We start from the raw sequence: 23,529 nt of genomic DNA, 5'->3' as shown, positions 1-23,529 counted from the left end.
GGAGTCACACAATTTACCCGTGGGAGGGGAGGGTCGATGACGTGATGTCACATGTTCCCACCGGGCCTTATTGTTGTTCAAAGTACGTGTTCAGCTAGCACGAGTGTTCGTTTTGTATTTCACATGGCTAGTGTTTCGAACGAAATTTCGTTCAGTTTTAAAAAGAAGGCTCATAACTGGTGCAAGCTGTATCTTGGCGGAAGTTGGAGAAATGTTCCTTTGGATGAGTTTTCCATTGAAGTGTTAGGGTACGTATAATAAGCTTGTACACTAAAATGGCAAAAATGCCCTAAGCTTAAGCTTATTTTGATTCTTTTCTTTCGGCATTTTTATAGTCCTATTATAATAAAGGTTTTTGTTTTACTTGCTAACAAAGCACTGAACAAAGCCTGACCACGACTTTCTCGAAAGACTGTTCAATAGATCTGGATCTTGTCCGTTGTAAAACGTCTATTTTTAAGCTGGTGAAGTTTTGGTTTCTTCTCGTGAGCTAGAGTCAGCTAGAGTGTATTTTTCAACATGCATGCAAAAGCTAAAATTTTCGTAATAAAGCTAGCTAATTATTTATCCTCAAGCGTTCGGAAAAGAGAAAGAGACGTAGCCAGTTACATAAATTATTTATCATCATCATGTGCATGAATAACACTGTTTTGTTTGTGTGTACAAAAATCAAAATGCCCTTTGGACTATCTCGTGATAGCTAATTATTAACTACTAATTGTGATAAGAAAATACCGTAATTTCTCGATTTACAGGGCTCTGGAATTTATTTCAGACTTGGCCTGGTGGACTGACCATTTATTTGATTCGTGCAGTTTATCCGCGCACGGTGTTCATTGGTTAAGGGTTTTCATTCATTATTTTTGGCAAGCCAAAAGATTTCCATAAAAGCGAATTAAAAAAACGTTTCAGAATGAGCTTTACCAGGGTTGACTGAAAGATGTTTTTCATTTACTGGTTTTGAATTAAGCTTTAAAAACTCATGACTAATCAAATTCTTTTCAGTAACAATATTGGGAGAGGGGAATTCTATCAGGGGTGGGGGGGGGGAGGAGGGTATATAACAGGTATATCTTTTTGTATACAGGCAGGTGGGCCTATAGCTATAACTTGGGGGCTTAAAAGTAAGAGGGCTTATAACCAGAATTTTACAGTATTTTTGGTATCTTATGTTTTTTTCTTTCAGTGGTGGTCTGACCAATGAATTGTACATTTGCTGCCTGCCAGATAATTATCATGTAGGGACAAAAGAGAAAAAGAAAGTTGTGCTGCGTATCTATGGACGAATCCATGAGGAACTGTCCACTAGTGTTAACTGTCTGATCTCAGATTCTGTCGTCTTTGCTCTGCTGTCTGAGTGGAAGGTCGGCCCAAAGCTTTTTGCAATATTTCCTGAAGGGAGATTAGAAGAATTGCTTCCTGTAAGTTTACAAGTGCTCTGAGTGAAAAGGAATTTAGCCTGCCCATTGCCAATCTCATATCTTGAGCCTTTGCTCCTTACTGAAGAGTTTTGTTGCATGACCAATTTTGATAAGCTTTTAAAAAATAAAAATGTTTAGAAGTAAAACACCAAGGAGTACGTTAAGTCTTACGCTAAGTAACACTTTTGAAAGTTAGACATGCACAGTTTAACTAGAAGCTCATCATTTTTAGACTTCCAATCAGAACTTTCCAGTTCCCTAGAAGTATTTCTTCGATTTTAGTGTTCCCTGTTCCCTAAAATATGCTTTTGTTCCTACAGTTGTCCCCAATTTTTGTTCCCATGTTTCCAAAAAGTTAATGGCCATGTTCCCTTGTTCCCTGAAGCCCTGGGGAGCCTCATTTTTAAACACTGTAACTTATAGCTAATTTACAAGTAAATTTTACAACTAATTCGTCGCGAAGCGAGGCCGAAGGCCGAGCGTAGCGGGGTGTATAATTTTGTCCCTCAAAGGGCTCAGGCGGGATGAAATCTCGTGTGGAGTTTACGGTCATATTTGTGAGCTTGGTGTCTGGCGGAAATGACGTCACACGGCCGCGCGCTGGTGGCCTAATGGTGTGAGCGTCGAACTTCAAATCAGATCTTTGGGACTGAGGGCGGGGGTTCAAATCCGGCTAAGGTTTTTTTTTTCTTTTTTCTTTTTTTTTTTGTGGGTTCGAATCCTGAGCCTTTCATTTTTATCGTTTTTCTTTTCGGATTAAAATAACGCTGATTTCCACATATTACTCCCTCAACGCCTATTCAGGCTATAAACCTTTCATGGCCATCAGGGGCACGCGGGCGGAGGGTTTGAATCTTCCTGCCGTTCGTTCTTCTTTTTTTAAATGCCCTGAAATAAGAATTATGCCAGTTTCAAAGCGGAGTAGACCCTGGGAACGAGGGTGTCGCGGCCATGTCCGTTACTAGGCAACAATAACAAATCACCGGTTAAAACCGGTTATCACTCCTTATTTATAACACCCCCCCCCTCCCTTCCCCAACCCAGAGCTTCGCGAGGCCCTGCGAGTCACGTATTACTAGTCATAGACTGTATACTGTCAGTGGTCACCAGTGCTTCTCATTATGCTGAGTATTGATTATTCTTCAGTTCAAATCTTACACATCTAAGAAAGCAATAATTATTTCTTTTATAAGAAGAGAAATTTGTTTTTTTTTTTTACAGGCACGGTGTCTTAAAAGAATGGAGCTTACATACCCAGAGATCTCTGTTAGAATTGCTCAGAAGATGGCAGTATATCATCAGTTGACGCTTCCGCTTTCTAAGGAGCCTGATTTTATGTGGCAAGCAATATCTGGGTAAGGCCCTAGTTGAGGTAACGCCTTTGAGACTTCCAAACCCCCCCAACCCACCCAACCACCAGGAATTTTCAATCCCTTCTGTGGGGAGTATGGACATTTTCCGGAACTACACAATGCGATTACCTTCACTGCAGGGATGTAGCGAAAAGAGAGAGAGAAGAAACCTAAGCCATCAAAATTCCAATTCTTTGTTTTTTATATAGTGATAAGATGTCATTCAGCTGATAAAATTAGCTGGTAGCTGGCTCTTCAAGCTACATCCTTGTGCTACTTACAATATGGTTACTTAGTGAAAGGGAACAAGCGGGCAGGAGCTGGGGAGTAAAGAGTGGGGGGAACTCTATGGGGGGCGTAGAAGTAGAGAGGGCGTGAAGTGGGATTCCAATGGTGATGGGAACTGGGAAAAATTGTTAAAAATTTCACAACATTGCATAATATTCTGCAATGTGTATACCCCGAAGGAAGGGACAGAAAGCAAGTGGAAGTGGGAAGTTCACACCCACCTGTCCCCCTCACTATTTAATTACAATTTTTTTTACTTACAACACAAACTTCAACTGTTGAACAACAAACAAGTGGCCTTAAAATTACCCAACAATCTTTTGCCTGCCACAGTGATTTCACAAGAGCTTACAAATACCTCATCTGGGAGGACATTTCAATCATTAAGTCACGGTCAAGTGCAAACATTACATTTTTAACCTCCAATAGGGGGATACCACTCTCACTTTAATTTGACTGTATTAAATTATTTGATCACTGTTCTTTTAATTAGCAAAATGTCACATATTTGTTTATTTGGCAGATGGTGTGAGATAACTGTGCAGACACAATTCAATGAACAGGATAAAGCTGTGAAGTTGGCCAAACTCAAAAGTGTGGATTTAAAAAAAGAATTTCAGTTTTTAAGGTAACAATCAAACCAATTTAAATATGTGCAGGTTAATGTTACACTGTATAACATAGAACATTTCTATTTACATGACATGTATTGTATGGTAAATGATGTTAAACTACCAGTAACTTCACTCAGTCAAATATACCCCAACCATTAATTTTTTAAATGTAATTTTCTGATAATAGCCCCTTCCCCCTCCCAACTGTGGGAGGTGTGGTGGCCTCATGGTTAGTGCACTGTTCTCCGGATCAAGTGATTTTGGTACGAGCCCTCGCTGGGGTCACTGCATTGTATTCTTGAGCAAGACACTTAACTCTCGTAGTGCCCTTCTCATCCCAGTTGTACTAAAACCATAAATTATTAATTTTAATATTAATTTTTATTGATGATTTATTTTCTTATTTTCCCCAGAAACTATTTAGAAACTGCAACTTCACCAGGGCCAGTTACCTTTTGCCATAATGATCTTCAACAAGGTGTGTTGGAAAACATTTAATAAACACAACACTTTATAGATTTGAACAGCCTGACTGCATTAATGACAGGTGCAATAATGTAAAGTATACCAGGTATCTTTTGCATTAAGCAACTATGAGTATTTCTACTCCCCCCTGGATGTGATGCTAGTCCATTGCAGGGTAACCACCCAGCATTAGTTTGCCAGTACCCATTTATACACCTGGGCGAAAGAAGCACTATGAGTCAGAGTAAAGCGTCTTGCCCAAGAACTCAACACAATGACCCCAGCCAGTGCTTGAACCCAGACCGCTTAATCCAGAGTCTAGTGCACTAACCATTAGGCAACCGCGCCTCCCCTCAATCATGCAGAACAGACTATTTTCTTTCTCTTATTGCAACAGTTTTGCGTTTTACTTTGCTTACAAGTTCATGCAGTTTTGGCTTTTGGTATTGAATGTATTATTTATTTTTATTTTAAGGCAACATTCTGAGAGTCTCAAAAGAAGTGCAAGGAAATAATGAGGAAGAATTTGATATAAAGCTAATAGACTTTGAATATAGTGCCTATAACTACAGGTGAATTACACTGTTAGTAATACCTTATTTCATGTTCTTACAGATAATTTATGCACAGATGGTGTGTCTTAACCTTATTTGGCCAAATGATTATAATTGTATACTGGAACAGTGGATAAATTAGTATGCAATATTTAGTAAAGGGTTGGGGTTTGGACCTAAGGGCAGAGCCCCAGGGGGGGTACTCCGGGGTCCAAGTGACGGGGATGTGCGAAGGAATTTTTTGGGGTCGAAATTTTCGATTCCGGGATTTTTTTGGGTAGGAGAACTTGGCAGGTATTTTTTTGGGTGACTTGATTTAAATAGGGGATTTTTTGGGGTATTAAAATCAAACTAAAGTGCCTTAGCGCGGCCTTGGCAATTTAGGGGTAATTTGACTAGGGATTTTTTTGGGCGGTTTTTTTGGTCCAGGGATTTTTTTTGGCTAATGTCGGAAGACTTAGGGATTTTTTTGGGTCCTGAGTTTTGCCTCCATTCGATCATCCCCGTCACTTTGATCCCGGAGTACCCCCCCTGGGGGCAGAGCCTCCGCATATGAAATATTTCTGAGTTGCCCCCGCCTCCACCCTGAGTTCAGATGTTATCCAAGCAGTATAAGAATTGTATGTGCAAGAGAGATGTTTCTAACTTGCTCAAGCTACTTAAAGAGGTGAACACTATTTAACACTGAGGGAGAGTTTTCAGTATGATTTCTGGCAACTTTCCCAAGCTGTAAATCGCTTACTACAATTCTCCTGATAACTGTGGTATTCTTAATGTCTCAGGGCTTTTGACTTGGCAAATCATTTCTGTGAGTGGATGATTGATTACACGCTTCCTCCTCCTCAATATTTTTCTTTGTCCCTCAATAATTGGCCCAGCAAAGCTCAACAAGTAAGTTAACTAGAGGGCATTAGTTTTATATTAATTTATATACACATAAGAAATTTAAAACTGCCAAAATTGTGTACCACGTGAAGCACTTAATTTGTCATCAATGTCAAGGTCAAATACTGTATGTGGTGGTTGACAGATTGAGGACTCACGTGATTGTCCTGGTCCAATTTGACATGTGTTATTGAGAAGCTTGAAAGCATGGATGAATTGAAGCTTTTTCTAACAATATTTTTACAGTGAAAGTTGCTTTTAATCCAGTCCCCAACAGGCCAAAAAATTGTATTTAAATGTACTTAATGTATTCTTAAATAAGAAAAAAATAATTATGACTGACGTAGCTTTTGTTTCCACCAAAATTAAGTGGCCATAGTAATGAGGTGGCTGTGTAAGTGGTTTATGCGGGTTTCCTCTGTAATAAAACGGCCAACTTGATATCTGTTTCTACCTTCAGCCATTTTAGGTACTGGTAAATTACTGTAACTTTCAAGTCCTTGTTGCACAAATCAATCTGAATTGAATCCTCAGTAACTGTACCCTTTTGTTGTTGGCAGCTACTGTTTATCAGAGCTTACTTGGGAAAGGATTCACAGAACAATCATGCCTGTACTGAACCAACAATAGAGGAATCAGAATTGCTGGATCAAGTCAATAGGTAATGTTCCAGCTTTGAATTTGTGCATGTTTGAAGCTAGACTGGAAGTGCAGTTGCCTAATGGTTAGCTTGCTGGACTGTGGATTGAGTGGTTTGGGTTCGAGCCCTGGCCAGGTCATGTGCTGTGCTATTGGGCAAGACACTTTACTTTCACAGTGCTTCTCTCCACCCAGGTGTATATTAAATGTATACCATCGAATTAAATACTGAGGGTTAACCCTGCAATGGACTAGCATCCCATTCAAGGAGAGTGAAAATCCTCCTCATGGCTAATGCTACCTTTTCTCCTATACTGGAGCAGGGCTGCAAATAATTTGGTCGGACAAAACAAAATTGTGGTCGGACATCACTAAAAATAAAAGGTTTAATTTTATTCATTGTTGCCGTAAAATGATTTACCTTCAAAAAATTGTCTGGACATCATGTCTGACCACCTTTGGGATTTCGCCGGACATGAGCAAATTTTGGTCGGCCTATGTCCGATGACCTACTGTTATTAAAGAGAACCTATTTAAGAGAACCTGGCCTGATGTAACAATCAAGGCTTCAATACAGAATCCACCTTACATGTGTCTACTGTTGCTTTGTGTATTGAGAAGCCATATTTTTAAGGAGTAGATCAGATTATGCCTTTCTGTACTTTATTGACCAATACAATAATATTATTATTAATATTGAGCTGAAGGGAGGATATAGATTTCAGTCTTATAATTTGCTTCTCCTTGACTATTTTTTCCTTTCTGCATTGTAGGTTTGCTTTAGCTTCACACTTCCTGTGGGGGTTATGGGGTGTTGTACAGGAAAAATTAAACTCTGATAGTAACAATATCCAGTTTAATTACCTGGTGAGTACTTTGTTGTACAAAGCAGTTAAGGTACTTAATGATATCCAACTGATAAGTTCCACATTATTTTTATTACACTGTCATAAAATTGTCTAAAGTGTGTGTGGTTTCTCTCTTTTCTAACCAAGAAATTAAGCAAAATCTAGTTTTGTGGAAAGTTTACACTGGTGTTTGAAAGGCATACCTGAATCCCCCCCCCCCCCCTCGTTTCCTGACCGCTGGTCAAGGGGAACGTGGACTCTGGGAACGAGATTGAATTTTCAGTTGATTTCTTTTACTTTTGCTCAGTTTTGCATGCCTAGCAACCCTCTGAGTACTTTTTCATCAAAACATATTATTTTGAAAGATGTGGCTGTAGGTATACGACCAAATATTTTATATACAGTGGAACTTCGATTTAACGATTTTTCGTCCCAGTTATAGCAAAATATATATGGAAAAGAACCTGGGTATAACAAAACCTCAATATAGCGAACACATTTTGCTAGTCCCTTGGCCCATCGTTATATCAAGGTTACACTGTAGCAACTTATGCAACTGAAGCAGAAAGGTTGATTTATTTTCTTGAAGGCAAATAGATGCTTTTCTTTTAAGTTGCATGTCTTTTTCTCCTGTAGTTGCCAGATTTCTCTAGTCTTAACCTCACTCATTCGTTTTTCTTTCAGGATTATGGCTTGGCAAGGTTTGAAGCTTACCATCATCGCAAGAAAGATTTGGGTCTCATTTAAATCATCAAAATTATTTAATGAGATGAAAAATCATATTTTATTAACAGAAATTTGTATATACACGATTCTGTTTTCAAAAACAAAAATTGTGTACAGTTCTAAGCAATAATTATATTATTTTTCATGTAAATTTGTAGATATGAAATCACACAAAATTGCAATTTTGACACTTTCTTTTCAGGTTTTTTAATTCTTGAAAAAGTAAAAATATTTATTGATTAATAACAAACTACATATTAATATAAATTACATAATATATATTATATATTACTTATTTACGTACATTAACTGGGCGAACACAAGTTGGTGTTGTCCTGGCTTCAGCCACACAACATCATCTGGGACAACTATTAAAATAGACAGGAGGAGAAGGGCTTACTAAGTTATAAATTACGATCGGGAGCAGGGGGGGGGGGGGGGGGGGGTCTGGTTAGAGAGCGGGTTTAGTGGTGTTTTTATTGTGTGTGTCAGTTTGTAATCAGTTTCGGCGCTTTTTTGCAAATTTTGGAAAATACATTTTTTATGTGGTTTCGGTATCTGGTAATCATTTGTTGCCGACGTCAATGTGATTCAATCCAAATACAGTGGAACCCCGATATAACGATATTCCAAGGGAGCAGTAAAATTATATCGTTATATCGAGGAATCGTTATATCGAAGCTCCCGATACAACGATATGGCCGTAAAATAACCAAAAATATCGTTATATCAGGGTAAACCAAAGATTTTTGTGCTTTGATGTCCGATATATCGGACACTGGTCCGCAAAGGGTTAAAGGAGGATAAAAAGGATAAAGTTTTGATGAAGAGTCTTAGAACACAGAATATTTTCGTATATCATCGTACAAAGCTGTTTGCAGAAACGTTAGAGATTACTTGACTACTGTAATATTATTCCGTTAAATTTGATGTTTTGCTTGAATTGTACTGATAATATCGTTATATCGGGAAAGATTTTACATTCGGTCCGCTAAATTCCCATCGTTATATCGGGAATATCGTTATATCGGGGTTCTTGACCATACATTTTAATGTAACTTTTGCCGGGACATAGAATATTCATCGTTATATCGGGAATATCGTTATATCGAGGATCGTTATATCGGGGTTTCACTGTACAGTGGAATGCCGATTTCTTGAACCACCAAACGAAACAAATAATTAGTTCGAGAAATCGGGGTAAAATTACAGCGTTTGACTTGGTGAAGCAAATCCAAGGAAAACGACTTTGGTTCGAGTTATCGGGAGTTTTGAAAAATCGGGATTCCGTTTTTTTTTAGGCTCGAAGAGCCTACCTTAAACCTTTTTTGGTGTGGTATTACATGAACATATACATACTTTATTACCACTTCCCCAAGGGGGACTAACACAGGTAATTTCATAAATTTTAATACTAAAATGCATAATAAATATCGATAAATATCATTGTTCTGATTCTTCTGTCTCCGATTCCGTCAAGCTTATGACACCAGCCTTTAGAGAATTGGATTACCAAATGGAGGAAAGTTGATGCCGTATTTCCTTCATTGAGCGCCCCTCCTCGATTGACAATAGGAATATAGTCAACTCTCTCTAAAATGGACACCTTCGGGACCGGCTCTAACTGTCCGTCTTAGAGAGGTGTCCGTCTTATAGGGAGTTTAGTTACAGTAAAATGACTGAAAAACGGCTGGGACGGGACCAACACCAGGTGTCCGTCCTATAGAGGTGTCCGTTAAGAGAGAGTTGACTGTGCGATGTTTTAAATAAGCACCCTGGGCACTTAATCGACGTGGTTGTGCTATGCCATTTGGAGTAATAATTTTGATTCAACAGACACACGTTGAAATTATTGCGCACAATGTTTTAACGTAGAGAGCTATTGTAATTCTGCAACCATGGCGCGATATTAGGCGCACACCAATTTCAGGGGTGGATTGACACGGATTTAGACATCACGCGTTTTGTTACACAAGTGAACCAGGAGAACCAACGAAAATCATCAACTGGCTGCTGCACCAAGGCTAACAAAAGCTTACACGAAATCTTGTCTTGTGTCAGCCCATAGCCTGCGAATAAAGCCACCTCCCATCAGTCCCGGCAAGTTTGACAGTTTCACTTCTTGACACTTGGTAGAAGAATTAATTATACTCTGGCGGTCTGGCGAACTAAGCTAATTTCTCTGCGGAAGAATTGTTTATTATCTGGGGGTTTACAGTCAAGAAATTTATGGCGGTCTTGGTCTCCAACAGAAAATAAAAAAATGCGGTCTAGGACGAAAAAAATGGAATTTGGCGGTCTGCGGACTGAGCGCCCGGGGGGGGGGGGGGGGGAGGGAGGCACTCCAAAAGGTTTTATACGGGGAGGCTCCGCCCCAAGCTCTTACCCCTTACCCTTTTATATACCATTTTGACAGAAATTGTACCCCTTTCGTATACCTTTTACTGAAAAAAGGTACCCCTTTCATATACCTAAAAGACGTGACATAGCCTTAGAACAGGACGTTTTCTTGTCATTTTTATGAAGCGCTTAATAAATTAAAATAATACAGCCATAAAGTGGGTCTGTTCGAAATATTTTAATTACAGGCCTTTTAAAAAACCTAAAAGTTGTCAGTGGGTTAACAGTGTAGCATTTCATTTATTTGCTACAATAGTCCAGTCTCTCAACTCTCCCCAGATATCAAGAAAAAAAAAATACATAGATCTATCGAATGCTGCTATGTAGACTTTGCACATCACAGACGTAGAAGGCAGTGAGGAAACAAAACTGTCATTTGAAGAAAAACACCGTGGATTCATCGGGTTTCGTTCCCTTTCAGATGTATAGGCCACGAAGGCATCAGTGCCTTGTTTTTTGGTCTGCAGTTTTTTTAGGCTATTTTCCTATAATAAGAAAAAGACGCAGGTGTTTAAGTGCTATCGACTGGAATTTTCGAGAAAAAAATTTCAAAACTCCTAATTCGCATTTCTTCATATTCAGTCAAAAGAAACCCTTTGGTGAACTATTTACGAAAATGACATTTAAAATTTTCAAAGGGTTTTTTTTATTTGAGAAAATCGGCAAAAGGTTAAAAGGCCGTTTTCGCGTCCCCGCCGCCATAAAATTTTGTCGAATTTTTGTGGGTATTCAAAACACTCGTACGGAAAGAAGGTTGAACGTATGAAATTTATCTTTGGCAGGTATGCGGGGCATCCAATATACTACACAGAAACCTAAAAATATTGCAAAACGATGCAATTAAACAGATCTTTTTTAAAGCCCGAAAATTGGTATTTTGAGCACTTTGGTAAACACTTGAAACAAGGGTAACTTTGGTGGCAAACATCGTGTCCTGGTACATCGAAATTTGGAATAAAAAATAGATCGGCGTCAAGTACTATAATGGTACTGTAACATATAAAAAATCCAGCCCGGGCAATTGAAAAACCACCCGTTGAGAGAAGTAAACGCATAGTGAATATTTCATGTATTGACTACAAAAATTGTCACGGTCACGCAACACTAGTAAACACATTTCGATCTGATTTATTCAATGTGTTTTAGTTTTGCTCACTTTGGCTACACTTTATGCTCGAAAAAGTCTACCTATCTTATGTATAATTTACTGTTTTGTATTCATATAAAAATTAATTTTAGAGGATGGGATAATTGATCTGACCGCAAAAATACAAAGGTCAAGTTTCGTGTCATATTTACCGACTTTGCCGCTCACACTGTGTAACTCGCACTGTGAAAGAAATAAAACAATTCAAAGCGAAATGTCTTCACAAAGTAGTCTCGAAGCGTGTCATATTTTATCCTGGTGGTTCTGTTTCATTAAATTACTAACTATTTAACACTGGTAAAAGTTATTTTTAGTTCCGGCTGTATTGATTCTGTAAAGTTTTTCGAATACCTCAGTCTGTTTGTCAACAACATGACTATTTTGCAAATACAGTATGTGTTCATAAACAAGATAATGATCTTATCGACAAGCGTATCTATAGGAGAACATCGAAAAATTAAGTAACTGTGTTCAACTGCTTGTATATTTTTCTTTTAAGAGTGCGGGTCCTCGACTTGATATTATACGCCAGAACTGATACATGTATGTCTGTTGATTTCCTGTTTAACAATAACAATAAAGAAACACTCTTGGCTATAAAGCAAAAGATACTATACCACCAGCAGCAGCTTACCATTCATGTCCAAACATAACAAGTAACGATTCTGGGCTGGTTGAGCAAATACCAAACACATTCGAAAAGGCGAACTCCACAGCCGTTGTCAGCCGTCGATCGTCACGCTCTCCCCTTCGCTCCACTGTTCCCAAGCTGTCTGCCTTTCTCCCGTTTGCAATTTTTACACAGGTTCTCTGTCTTTTTACCGCGGCATTCACAACCAATCTCGACTCACTCTTTGTACCTCCAGACTCTTAAAATCAAATTCCATTCTTTGGATAGCGGGGAAAGGGAAGGTTTTATACGGGTGGGGGGTGGGGTAGGGGGTCAAGGTTTATTTTGTCATTGATCTTATTGTCCCACAAAGTGACTGACCAGATAACCAGAATTGCAGAAGTAATCGTTACCTTAAGGTTGCTATTTTTAGCGGCTACTTATTTAAGCCATTTTTCTGAGCAAGATTTAGTGACTATTTAATTTAGCGATTTCAGAATTTGTTTTTTTAAACCAGGCCCTTGTGTGGGAAATGGTCTAGGCAAACTCTCTTTCGAAGAAAAAACTGTGGCAGCTACAATTCTTTTGCAATGAACTTGGACTAGCTGTTCCTGTTCCACAAGTGAGGAAAAGGGCTCTTTATGTGGTCCTGTTGCAAGAACTTGTCCAGGAATGTAGTTGCATGAATGCGGGACCAAGTTAAAATGCTCTGTGTTCTGTTGCGTCTGCAATTATTAAAAGCAGTGGCGGATCAAGGGGAGAAGCCATTGGGCCCTGGTCCCCATTATTTTTAGGCTAAACCGAGGCCCACGGGACCAAGAAAAATCATCTTCAAGAGCTAATTTCGGGTAAGGATGATTAGGGCCCCCACCTACCTAAAGGTCTGGATCCGCCACTGTTTAGTACACATAAGCTAGCTCCTAATAAATTGTCCAATACTAAGTGTCGTCGTACTAGCCGTGCATTTAAAATTACTGTTTTATACACCTCGAGTGACTTCTAGTACACGCATCTCCAAGCTACGTGAGATCCAACAAAGAATTGTGCCAAAGTGTTTCCTAACGTTGTGTGGCCCTCTGCATTTAATCGTCCCACATATCCTAAAATAAGGCAAGAGGCAAACCTTCAAATACTGAGAAGTGGAGACAGGAAATGATTTCCGACCAATTTTTTTCTGCAAGGTTTGTCCTTTTCTTCTCTCTCTACAAGGTTTTTTGGCGCTGTTGTTTTTTTTAAGTTAAATCTCTTTTCCTGAATTCCTGTCCACCTCAGTATCTTAGGGCTGAGGGCCAACCCTTAGCTAGTTCCCAGGCTGCTGTCAGTACAACATACCTCAAGGTTTAGTGATTTGAGCAAGTAGCACGAAAATCGCTAAATTTAAAAGTACTCGCTAAAATTAGTCTCCGTCAAATTTAATACTCGTTAAATTTTAGTACCTTCCTCCCCCCTCCCCAAAGGAAAATAAATTAATCATAGTCGACATCAAAAATTCTTTTAAGAAATGGATATCGAAACTTTGTTCTTTCTGACAATGCCGTCTAGTGATTCTGTTTTTTTTTTTACTGAACATTTATTTCCATCTTAGCTAATACTTTATGAAATACTGGTTTACACTGGGTATCTTTTTTTCTAGGGCCTGCTGTTTTTTTTTTTAAAAAAATCTGAAATCGCTAAATTACATTGTCGCTAAACCTTGCTCAAAAAAATCGCTAAAATTACTACCATCTTAAACCTTAAGGTAACTGATTACACCAGGTAATCTGGTCAGTCACTTCGTGGGACAATAATATCAATGACAAAATAAACCTTGACCCCCTACCCCCCCCTCCCCCACCCAACACCCGTTATAAAACCTTCCCTTTCCCCGCTATCCAAAGGATGGAATTTGATTTTAAGAGTCTGGAGGTACAAAGAGTGAGTCGAGATTGGTTGTGAATGCGGTAAAAAGTCAGAGAACCTGTGTAAAAATTGCAAACGGGAGAAAGGCAGACAGCTTGGGAACAGTGGAGCGAAGGGGAGAGCGTGACGATCGACGGCTGACAACGGCTGTGGAGTTCGCCTTTTCGAATGTGTTTGGTATTTGCTCAACCAGCCGAGAATCGTTACTTGTTATGTTTGGACATGAATGGTAAGCTGCTGCTGGTGGTATAGTATCTTTTGCTTTATAGCCAAGAGTGTTTCTTTATTGTTATTGTTAAACAGGAAATCGACAGACATTCAGACAGACATCTAATTCCAGTTCTTGCAGTTCTTGGTAAATATGTACATGTATCAGTTCTGGCGTATAATATCAAGTCGAGGACCCGCACTCTTAAAAGGAAAATATACAAGCAGTTGAACACAGTTACTTAATTTTTCGATGTTCTCCTATAGATACGCTTGTCGATAAGATCATCATCTTGTTTATGAACACATACTGTATTTGCAAAATTCATGTTGTTGACACACAGACTGAGGTATTCGAAAAACTTTACAGAATCGATACAGCCGGAACTAAAAATAACTTTTACCAGTGTTAAATAGTTAGTAATTTAATGAAACAGAACCACCAGGATAAAATATGACACGCTTCGAGACTACTTTGTGAAGACATTTCGCTTTGAATTGTTTTATTTCTTTCACAGTGCGAGTTACACTGTGAGCGGCAAAGTCGGTAAATATGACACGAAACTTGACCTTTGTAATTTTGCGGTAAGATCAATTATCCCATCCTCTAAAATTAATTTTTATATGAATACAAAACAGTACATTGTACATAAGATAGGTAGACTTTTTTGAGCATAAACTATAGCCAAAGTGAGCAAAACTAAAACACATTGAATAAATCAGATCGAAATGTGTTTACTAGTGTTGCGTGACCGTGACAATTTTTGTAGTCAATACATGAAATATTCACTATGCGTTTACTTCTCTCAACGGGTGGTTTTTCAATTGCCCGGGCTGGATTTTTTATATGTTACAGTACCATAATAGTACTTGACGCCGATCTATTTTTTATTCCAAATTTTGATGTACCAGGACACGATGTTTGCCACCAAAGTTACCCTTGTTTCAAGTGTTTACCAAAGTGCTCAAAATACCAATTTTCGGGCTTTAAAAAAGATCTGTTTAATTGCATCGTTTTGCAATAGTTTTTAGGTTTCTGTGTAGTATATTGGATGCCTCGCATACCTGCCAAAGATAAATTTCATACGTTCAACCTTCTTTCCGTACGAGTGTTTTGAATACCCACAAAAATTCGACAAAATTTTATGGCGGCGGGGACGCGAAAACGGCCTTTTAACCTTTTGCCGATTTTCTCAAATATAAAAACCCTTTGAAAATTTTAAATGTCATTTTCGTAAATAGTTCACCAAAGGGTTTCTTTTGACTGAATATGAAGAAATGCGAATTAGGAGTTTTGAAATTTTTTTCTCGAAAATTCCAGTCGGTAGCACTTAACTGTTTGTTCTACTCTCAACTCTAGAAACCTCGCAAATTCTTATTATTTACATGTGAATATTTGCGTAGTGGACTGGGACAAGTTTCTTATCTTGACGCATTGTCCTTGACAATTTTATCAGTAGCTCTCGGCGAGAATAATTATTTTCCTCCCTCAGTTAAGAATAATTAACCCTGCATGATCACAAGACCTAGAAGTCGTTTCTAAATCTTTTTAAAAGCAACAGGCGAAAGATCCAGCACCGTTTGCAACTACCTGCTTTTTAATAAGTCAATAATTCAAGTATTTACTTTTCATTAGGAATAGGACTGAATCCTGTCTTATGATTATATGAAAATGACAACATCCACTGCAAATCAATATTGAAATGTTAATTTTTACAATTCTTATATTTTGCTTCTTTCTGTTGTTTCAAATAATTTCTGAATAATAATTACGGCGATGCTCCAGTAATATTCGTCCTTTTAATTCGATGTCCAATGCTTTCTTGTGCACATGCTGTTTGTGTGGGCGTTTTTCAGCATTGTGATAAATAAAATTAAACTATTTTGTTGCCCAAGGCTACGCGAAACTTTCAAAATATGCCAGTTTATTTTCTTCGGCATAGTAGACGGTAAATTGTTCTTGTATTCGACTGATGCAAATTTTTAAAAGTCTTAGTTTAATTGTCGTCCAAGACTTGGAGAGGTCACTTAACCACATCAAGCTAATGATCCTTTTAAATACCTGTATTATTTCATTAAAATTTGGAAAAACAACATATTACTGCTTTTTACATTTTTCAAATATAAGACAATGGAAGCTAGAAAGATAACTTAAATTGGAAGCAGAACCAAAATTCAGTCGAAATATTCCAAGTTTCTCAATGATGTAGGAACCAGGCAAGGCGGAAAAACCCGACGGACTTGCGCGATAATTTTGCATTGAAACATTTGCCATATTCCGGTTGAGTGATCCTGAAGGATTGCGGATTAGTGTTGTCACGAACTTCTCCAAATAAACCTGTGATAAAATCCATTTATGTACGTGAACTGAATTCCTAGGCAGCCCATTCTCTTAGCTTGATTCCAGTGATGTTGTACTAGCGAGTCAGCTATTCCTTGCAGCTTTTCTGGTCCTACGGCAGCAGTGAGTAGCTTGGCCGACCAACTGTAAACTATACGCCAGGCTTCGTCTTCGTTTAACGAAGTCGAGACCTCGAGAAGCCGATCAGGTCCCGGCAAAATGTCGTACCAGCTTGATAAAGCCCATTCACCGTAATGTCTTGGCTCGGTTGTCGACATCATGTGTTAAAAAATTCTCCGGCAGTGTTTAGAATACAGGTGACTGCGAGTCACGACCGCACTGTATATTATTGCGGTTTTCAGTGAAATGCGAACTCTGAAATTCGAAATCCACTTACGGTTGCGTTTTCGCTGCCGTCAATCATAATTATGGCGACAGCTAACGAACCATGAAAAACAGAAACAAACAAAATGGATCGAAATGTACCAATCACAACTGACAGACGTGACCTTTTGACCCAGTTAAGGTGAACGTCTGTTTCCCGAGAGGTCCGCTACAATGATTGACGGCAGCAAAAAGCGTAAACCGTTGGTTGAAGATTGAATTTCAGAGTTCGCATTTCACTGAAAACCGCAATAAACAGACTGAAGTGTCCCTATAGTGATAAGCGGTGCAACCGAGGACATTCCGGAAATGCCCGAAAAAATGTCGATGGCTGATACGCGATTACGAAGATTGTCGACTAGTTGCCGAAGTTGACTCGTTCTTCCATTTCATCGGGCGATACGGAAGATAGCCTAAAGTTTTCGAAGTTGTACTTCGCACTAAACATCCTTTTTTGAGAACCGAGCAAAACGTATTTAACAACAGACAAGGGGCCAGGGGCGGAATTGGGGGGCGGCGGGGAGAAGGGACTCCCTCATGATAGGGCTTGCTTAGGTGTGTAAACTTCGGATTCTGGTCTCAGAATGTTCAGATCAGAACGCCAATATTTTTAGCCTTCAACGAACTCCGTCCTGACATCCAACTTAATCAAAAGCTTTTATGACCTGACAAGTGCGCGTGGCAGTGGCTCCGCTCAGTTACGTTGCTGCATAAGAAGTTTATTGATTGATTGATGATTGACAGGCGTAAAAACAGCAGGGAAAGGGGGCCGATTCGCGCGAGTGAAAATCGCGAGGAGAGATCACGCTCGATCACGCTTCGCGCCTCGCGCTTGCGTGCCAGTTGCCCTCCTTTCTAGTTAATTCTTCACCTAATCTGCTGACTGAAAAAATGTCGTTGTTGTTCTATATAAGTTTTACTCTGGTGTCAATATTGTAAACCAAAGCCACTTTCAAGTCCACAAATAAAATAAAAAAACACCCCGAACTAGTCATTTATAAAGTAAAATAATGTTTAGCAAGCTTCCGCTCCAAGGTCAGAGGGCAGCACCGCAATCAATCTGGACTATTGTGCTGCTTGTGATTCCGAGAAACAGAACATACCTGGTTGGCTGCTGAAAATAGAATGTTCTTATTAGTATTCTGTTTCTAGGAATCATTGACACATAGCAAAGGCTAGACAGCGGGGTGTGTTCATTGCCATTTCGCAATCAGCAATCTGCCGCGATGGAGTGTCTCTTGAAAAACCTCAAAAAGTACGTCACCTGTTCGATATGTCTGAATACCTACACCAAACCCAAGACCATCGCTTGTCTTCATACCTTCTGCTGTGAGTGCTTGAAGAAACACGCATTAACCAGCCAAAGCCGAGGCAAATTTCATTGCCCTGAGTGTCAAGATGACGCAGGCGTCCCTGAAGGAAACCGTTTTGATAATTTGCCGACCAGTTTTCTCCACAAAAGTTTGTTGAGTCTTCTCGCTGTTCGACAGAGTGGCGATGGGGACGAGAGCAACTGCGGTATTTGTAAGAAAAAGAGCGCTGAGATCAGCTATTGCTTTGAATACGAAAAACTGTTGTGCCCTGACTGTGTAAACGCACATGACGCGTTCCAAGCTGCGGCCGCGGCGTTTGAAGGACACAGAGTCACGCCTGTAAAACAATTTCAAGCCCAAGACTACGAGATCCTGTTAAAGCGACAATCATTTTGCTCTCAGCAGTACCACGAGAGAGAGGTAACAAAGTTTTTCTGCCTTGAATGTCAAACTTGTGTTTGTCAAATTTGTATAAACACAGATCACAAAAATCACAGTGTTGATCCGCTTGAAAAAGCAGCGGATCGCGAGAAAGCCAAGATCATGGCAGGCGTCGAGTTGATGAAAGAAAAAAGAAAAGTTTACAGTGATGTGATGCGACAACTTGAAGAAACAGCTTCCAAACTGGAAGCTAGTGTCATCATCGCTATGCGTGAAATTTCGCAATCAGCAGAACAAATGATCGCTACGATTCGAGAACGCGAGGAGGAGGCTATCACCGCCCTCAGGAATACACGTGGATCGAGAACGGAGAAATTAGACGGCGCGAAGCAACAAGTACAATCCTCGACCAAGCGAATCGACCAAGCAGTTGAGTTTGCAAATAACCTGGTCCAAGGAAGCTCAAGCGCAGACATTATTCAAAGCAAGAAGAGACTGGAACAGCGGTTTAAAGATCTTAACAAGTCCCCAGTCCCAGCAGTTCCGGTTAGTCCATTCGTGAAGTTTGTCTCGACTATTGCACCTGAGAGTTCAAGCCTGGGATTCATGGCAACCAGCGAAACAGATGTACGTCTGTCTACAGTAGAAGGACTGACTGAAAATTTCCAAGCTGGTCTAGAAGCAGAGTTTGTGGTTCATCCTTACATATCTGACGAAGAACTGACGAGTGAATTTCAACGTAAATTTCACGTTGAAGTGCTAGTGGAACCCGCTGAAAAAGTGGACAGTTTGATTGTTTGTGAAAAAGAAGATGGAAATTTCCACGTCAAATTTTTACCAAAAGTACCAGGCAGCTACAACATCACAGTAAAGATAAATGGCGACAAACTTGCTAACAGTCCTTTCACTGTCCAGGTGAAGGAACGAAGGCTTGATGTTGTGGGCGAGTTAGTTCTAGAAGGAGAAATTCCTCAAGAGCCACGTGGGATTGCTGTTAACAGTAAAGGGCTGATCGCTGTAGCTGACCGTGGGCAGAACTGTGTCCTAATATTTGACATATTTGACAAGAAAGGAATGCTTGTGCGAAAGCTTGGCTGCTATGGAGAGAATCCTGGACAGTTTAACAAACCGGGTGGCGTCGCATACCTAAATGATGACGAGATTCTCGTAGCAGATGACGGGAATCACCGCATTCAGCAATTCAATATACAGACAGCGAACTTTGTGAAAAGCTTTGGAAAGTACGGGACAGGAGAGGGCGCGTTTCAGTATCCAGAAAGCGTTTGCATGGATCGTGAAGGACATGTTGTTGTAACCGACTACTTCAACAACAGAATCCAGGTCTTAACCAAGGATGGTAAACCTTTGTTTAAGTTTGGAGATAGCGGCGTAGGAAAGCTCAACAATCCCACTGGATGCATTTGTTACAAAAACATGTTCATTGTATGTGACACAGGCAACCATTGTTTGAAAGTATTTGATAGTTCAGGGAAGTTTTTGTCCACGATTGGAGAAAAAGGCAAGGCTGGAGGACATTTGTCCTCTCCTTGGAGTTTGTGCGTCGAGAAATATGGCGATCGACAAAATCTGCTTGTGTGCGACTTAGACAATGGTCGCATTCAACAGTTTACAATGGAAGGTTGTTTTACTGGCAAAACTGTTTCTAAGATAGGAAAACCTAGAGCGATAGCTACAACAACAGATGGTCGCATTTTGGTTTCAGACTCGGAAAAGAAAAAGATTTACATCCTAAAATAACTTAATCAGGCCTAAGTCAAACCTGAAAAGTAACTGAGTTCTATCAGCATGCAAGCGCTATCAAGTGTAAGAACGATAGCTACATTAGCTTATATTCTCGGCTAGATTTACTGGCTTTATATTTGTGACCCAGTGATGAAGTAAATACTGTAATTTCAAATAGAATCGAAAGTATTTTTTGATCTTTGTGGGGATTTAGAAGTAGTTTAGTTCCAAACGAACACAATTCAGGTGAAATAAATCATTATTTTTCGTGTACACAATTCTCTTTCTGCTAGGAGTGACGGAAATGATGTATTTATTTATGCTTTGTGGATGTGTAAGAAGCAAGCTTATTTTGGTTTAGTCATTCTGATGCCAATAAGCTTTTGCTGTTCCGTAATGGTTCTTGTTTGGTTGACCACGTATTGTGAGTTCGATTATGTTCGATTACCGAACGGAATTGAAAGATAGGTGTTCGATTGGATTCGTTTGCTCGCAACGATAAATTCTGCTAAAAACATACTACCGAAACAGGTAGAGCGCGAATTCAAAAACATTCGTAACGGTTGTTTTTGGCGTGAACAACGAAGTCAGAACGCAAAGGAATGTAACCACGTGCGTTTACCTTTTTCATTTGACAAGCAAAGCCACGTGACGCAGATCGTTCCGTTTGGCGTCAAAAACAACCGTTACGCATGTTTTTGAATTCGCGCTCTACCTGTTTCGGTAGTATTAAGGACTGCTACAGTCTACATGATTATTTTCGCAGTTTATTGAAACCCTTCCAATAAAAGACAAATTACCATTCGATTCATTGTACTGTCAAATTCAATCATATTATCTATGTCACGCAATCTTTCCTCTCACTCTTCCTATCCTCTTCATTCCTAGTGAGTCAATAAGCATAGTGCGCTGACAATCGTGTTCTTTAGCCACTGTCCGACTTTCATTTTCCTGGTGGTATCTGTCATATGTCGAACGTACTCTCCTAATCTTTGATTACAACTAGTATATGGCTAATTTATACAATACTCCTCGGAATGTTTTGCAAACTTATCAAACTTCCACTCCAAGGTTAGAGGGCAATTTGGGCTATTATACTATACTGTTTGTGATTCCGAGAAACAAAACACATGATTGGCTGCTGAAAATAGAATTTTATTCAAATTCTAGTATTCTGTTTCTCGGATCGTTGAAACATAGCAAAGGCTTGACAACAAGGTGTGTTCATTATCATTTTACAATCGACAGTCTGTTGCGATGGAGTCTCTCTTGAAAAACCTCAAAAAACAAGTTACCTGTTCGATTTGTTTGAATAGTTACATCAAACCCAAGACGATAGCATGTCTTCATACCTTCTGCCTTGAATGCTTGAAGAAACACGCATTAACTAGCCAAAGACAAGGCAAATATCGTTGCCCTGACTGCCAAGAAGAGATTGGCATCCCTGAAGGAAATCGTTTCGATAATTTGCCTACCAGTTTTCTGCACAACAGTTTGTTGAGTCTTTTCACTGTTCGACAAAGCGGCGTTGGAAAAGAGATCAGTTGCGGTATTTGTAAGAAAAAGAGCGCTGAGATCAGTTACTGCTTTGATTGCGAAAAGTTGTTGTGCCCTGGCTGTGTAAACTCACATAAAAAATTCCAAGCTGCTGCCGCGGCGTTTGAAGGACACAAAGTCACGCCAGTTAAACAATTTCAAACCCAAGACTACGAGGCCTTGTTAAAGCGAAAGTCCTTTTGCTCTCAGCAGTACCACGAGAGAGAGGTAACAAAGTTTTTCTGCCTTGAATGTCAAACTTGTGTTTGTCAAATTTGCATTATCACAGATCATAAGGATCACAAAGTTGATCCACTTGAAAAAGCAGTGGATGGCGAGAAAGCCAACATCTTGGCGGGCGTCGAGTTGATGAAAGAAAAAAGAAAAGTTTACAGTAATGGGATGCGTCAACTTGAAGAAACAGCGTCCAAGCTGGAAGATAATGTCAACACCGCTATACGTGAAGTTTCCCAAGCAGCCGAACAAATGATTACAAAGATTCGAGAACTCGAGCAGGAGGCCATTACCGCCCTCAGGAATACAGGCAGAACGAGAACGGAGAAGTTAGACGGTGCCAAGAAGCAAGTACAGTCCTCCATCAAGCAAATCAAACAAGCAGTCGCGTTTGCCAATAACCTGGTTCAAGGAAGCTTAAGCCCAGACATGATGCAAAGCAAGGAGCATTTGGAACAGCGGTTTAAAGATCTTAACAAGACCCCTGTCCCAGCACTTCCGGTTAGTTCTTTTGTGAAGTTTGTCTGGACTATTGCACCTGAGAGTTTAAGCCTGGGTTTCATTGCAACCAGCGAAACAGATGTACGTCTGTCTACAGAAGAAGAACTGACTGAAAATTTCCAAGGTGTTTTTGTACCCAATCTGTCCCCTGTGTTAGAGAGAAGCAATAGTTCCCAGGAAATGCCAGACTCTGCAGTACCTCCCCCAGTGCCCAAACTACTCCCGGTGTTTAAGAGGAGTAACAGCTCCCAGGGACTGCCTGACCCTGTGGTATCCCCACCAACAAGCTCGCCACCAACAGTCAGTGAATCCATGAAGAAGGTATGGCAGTGATTTACTAAACAACAATTGTTGTTTAGATTTACATGTATCATTGTCTTATCAGAATTCTCCAGAAACTCTCATTGGCAGTTAGCCAAACATTCTTTCTTGTTCCATATACTCGTAGAAGGTAGACTACCTAACGGCAATAATTATAATATTAAATAATAATAATAATAATAATAATAATAATAATAATAATAATAATAATAAAAATAATAATTATAATAACTATTTTCTGGTAACATGTTAAAATAAGCGTGAATTTATTATCACTTTCTACTAATGACACAGAGTAAAAATCAAATTCTTTACATCACAGCCACCTCATATGCATGTGTGTTTAATTTATCGTCAATCACTTCATTATGGTAGAGCAACTTTGAAATTTAATACAAAATTGAAAAAACAAGAGTGCTTTTCTATTAAAATGCAACTTTCAAGACTCCAAATGGCTGGAAGAGTTTATGATAGAAGTACCGACTATGTTAGTTACAAAATAAAGGCATTATACAGGTCTTTTTCAGTGTCGATGCTGATGTGACCACACTAAACTAATGACTTTCTACTTATTACATTTCTTTTTTATTTTCCCTTTATAAATTTTTATGGTTTCACAAACAAGATATACCACACATGTTAAAATTGGGTTTGGTTTTGGTTTGCATAAAGTAAAGAGTTGTCATTGATCATGATCATCATCAACTTAAGGAGGCTCGA

At 39.4% G+C, this 23,529-nt stretch overlaps 3 protein-coding genes across 6 annotated transcripts in view; all 3 read left to right on the top strand.

Moving 5' to 3' along the window:
- Positions 1-9,238, top strand: part of LOC144631619 (choline kinase alpha-like) — a 30,507-nt gene extending 21,269 nt beyond the window's left edge. The window contains exons 2-11 of the mRNA XM_078490099.1: positions 105-248; positions 1,187-1,421; positions 2,643-2,776; positions 3,585-3,689; positions 4,089-4,153; positions 4,616-4,712; positions 5,477-5,585; positions 6,140-6,240; positions 6,992-7,085; positions 7,751-9,238. Of these exons, the coding sequence (XP_078346225.1) occupies positions 124-248; positions 1,187-1,421; positions 2,643-2,776; positions 3,585-3,689; positions 4,089-4,153; positions 4,616-4,712; positions 5,477-5,585; positions 6,140-6,240; positions 6,992-7,085; positions 7,751-7,813 (1,128 nt within the window). The 5' untranslated portion in view covers positions 105-123 and the 3' untranslated portion in view covers positions 7,814-9,238. The remainder of the gene's footprint in view (positions 1-104; positions 249-1,186; positions 1,422-2,642; positions 2,777-3,584; positions 3,690-4,088; positions 4,154-4,615; positions 4,713-5,476; positions 5,586-6,139; positions 6,241-6,991; positions 7,086-7,750) is intronic.
- The window catches only part of LOC144631610 (transcription intermediary factor 1-alpha-like), a 75,307-nt gene that overhangs the window by 20,424 nt on the left and 31,354 nt on the right, over positions 1-23,529 (top strand). The window lies entirely within an intron of this gene.
- LOC144631613 (E3 ubiquitin-protein ligase TRIM45-like) overlaps positions 17,886-23,529 on the top strand; it is a 187,151-nt gene continuing 181,507 nt past the window's right edge. Inside the window, exon 1 of one of the 2 annotated variants that reach the window (XR_013566778.1) lies at positions 17,886-20,685. Coding sequence is in view for 1 of the 2 variants with exons in the window: in XM_078490091.1 (XP_078346217.1) it covers positions 18,007-20,232 (2,226 nt within the window). In the remaining variant the exon portion in view is untranslated. Of the gene's footprint in view, positions 21,025-23,529 lie in introns of those variants that run through there. The other variant, XM_078490091.1, reaches the window with a different exon arrangement.

Source organism: Oculina patagonica, chromosome 12 (assembly GCF_052425735.1).
Source record: "Oculina patagonica isolate OP01 chromosome 12, crgOcupat, whole genome shotgun sequence".
In the NCBI taxonomy this organism is placed as follows: domain Eukaryota; kingdom Metazoa; phylum Cnidaria; class Anthozoa; order Scleractinia; family Oculinidae; genus Oculina; species Oculina patagonica.
Note: the sequence above shows the minus strand (reverse complement) of the source record. Positions and strands in the feature narration are given on the sequence as shown.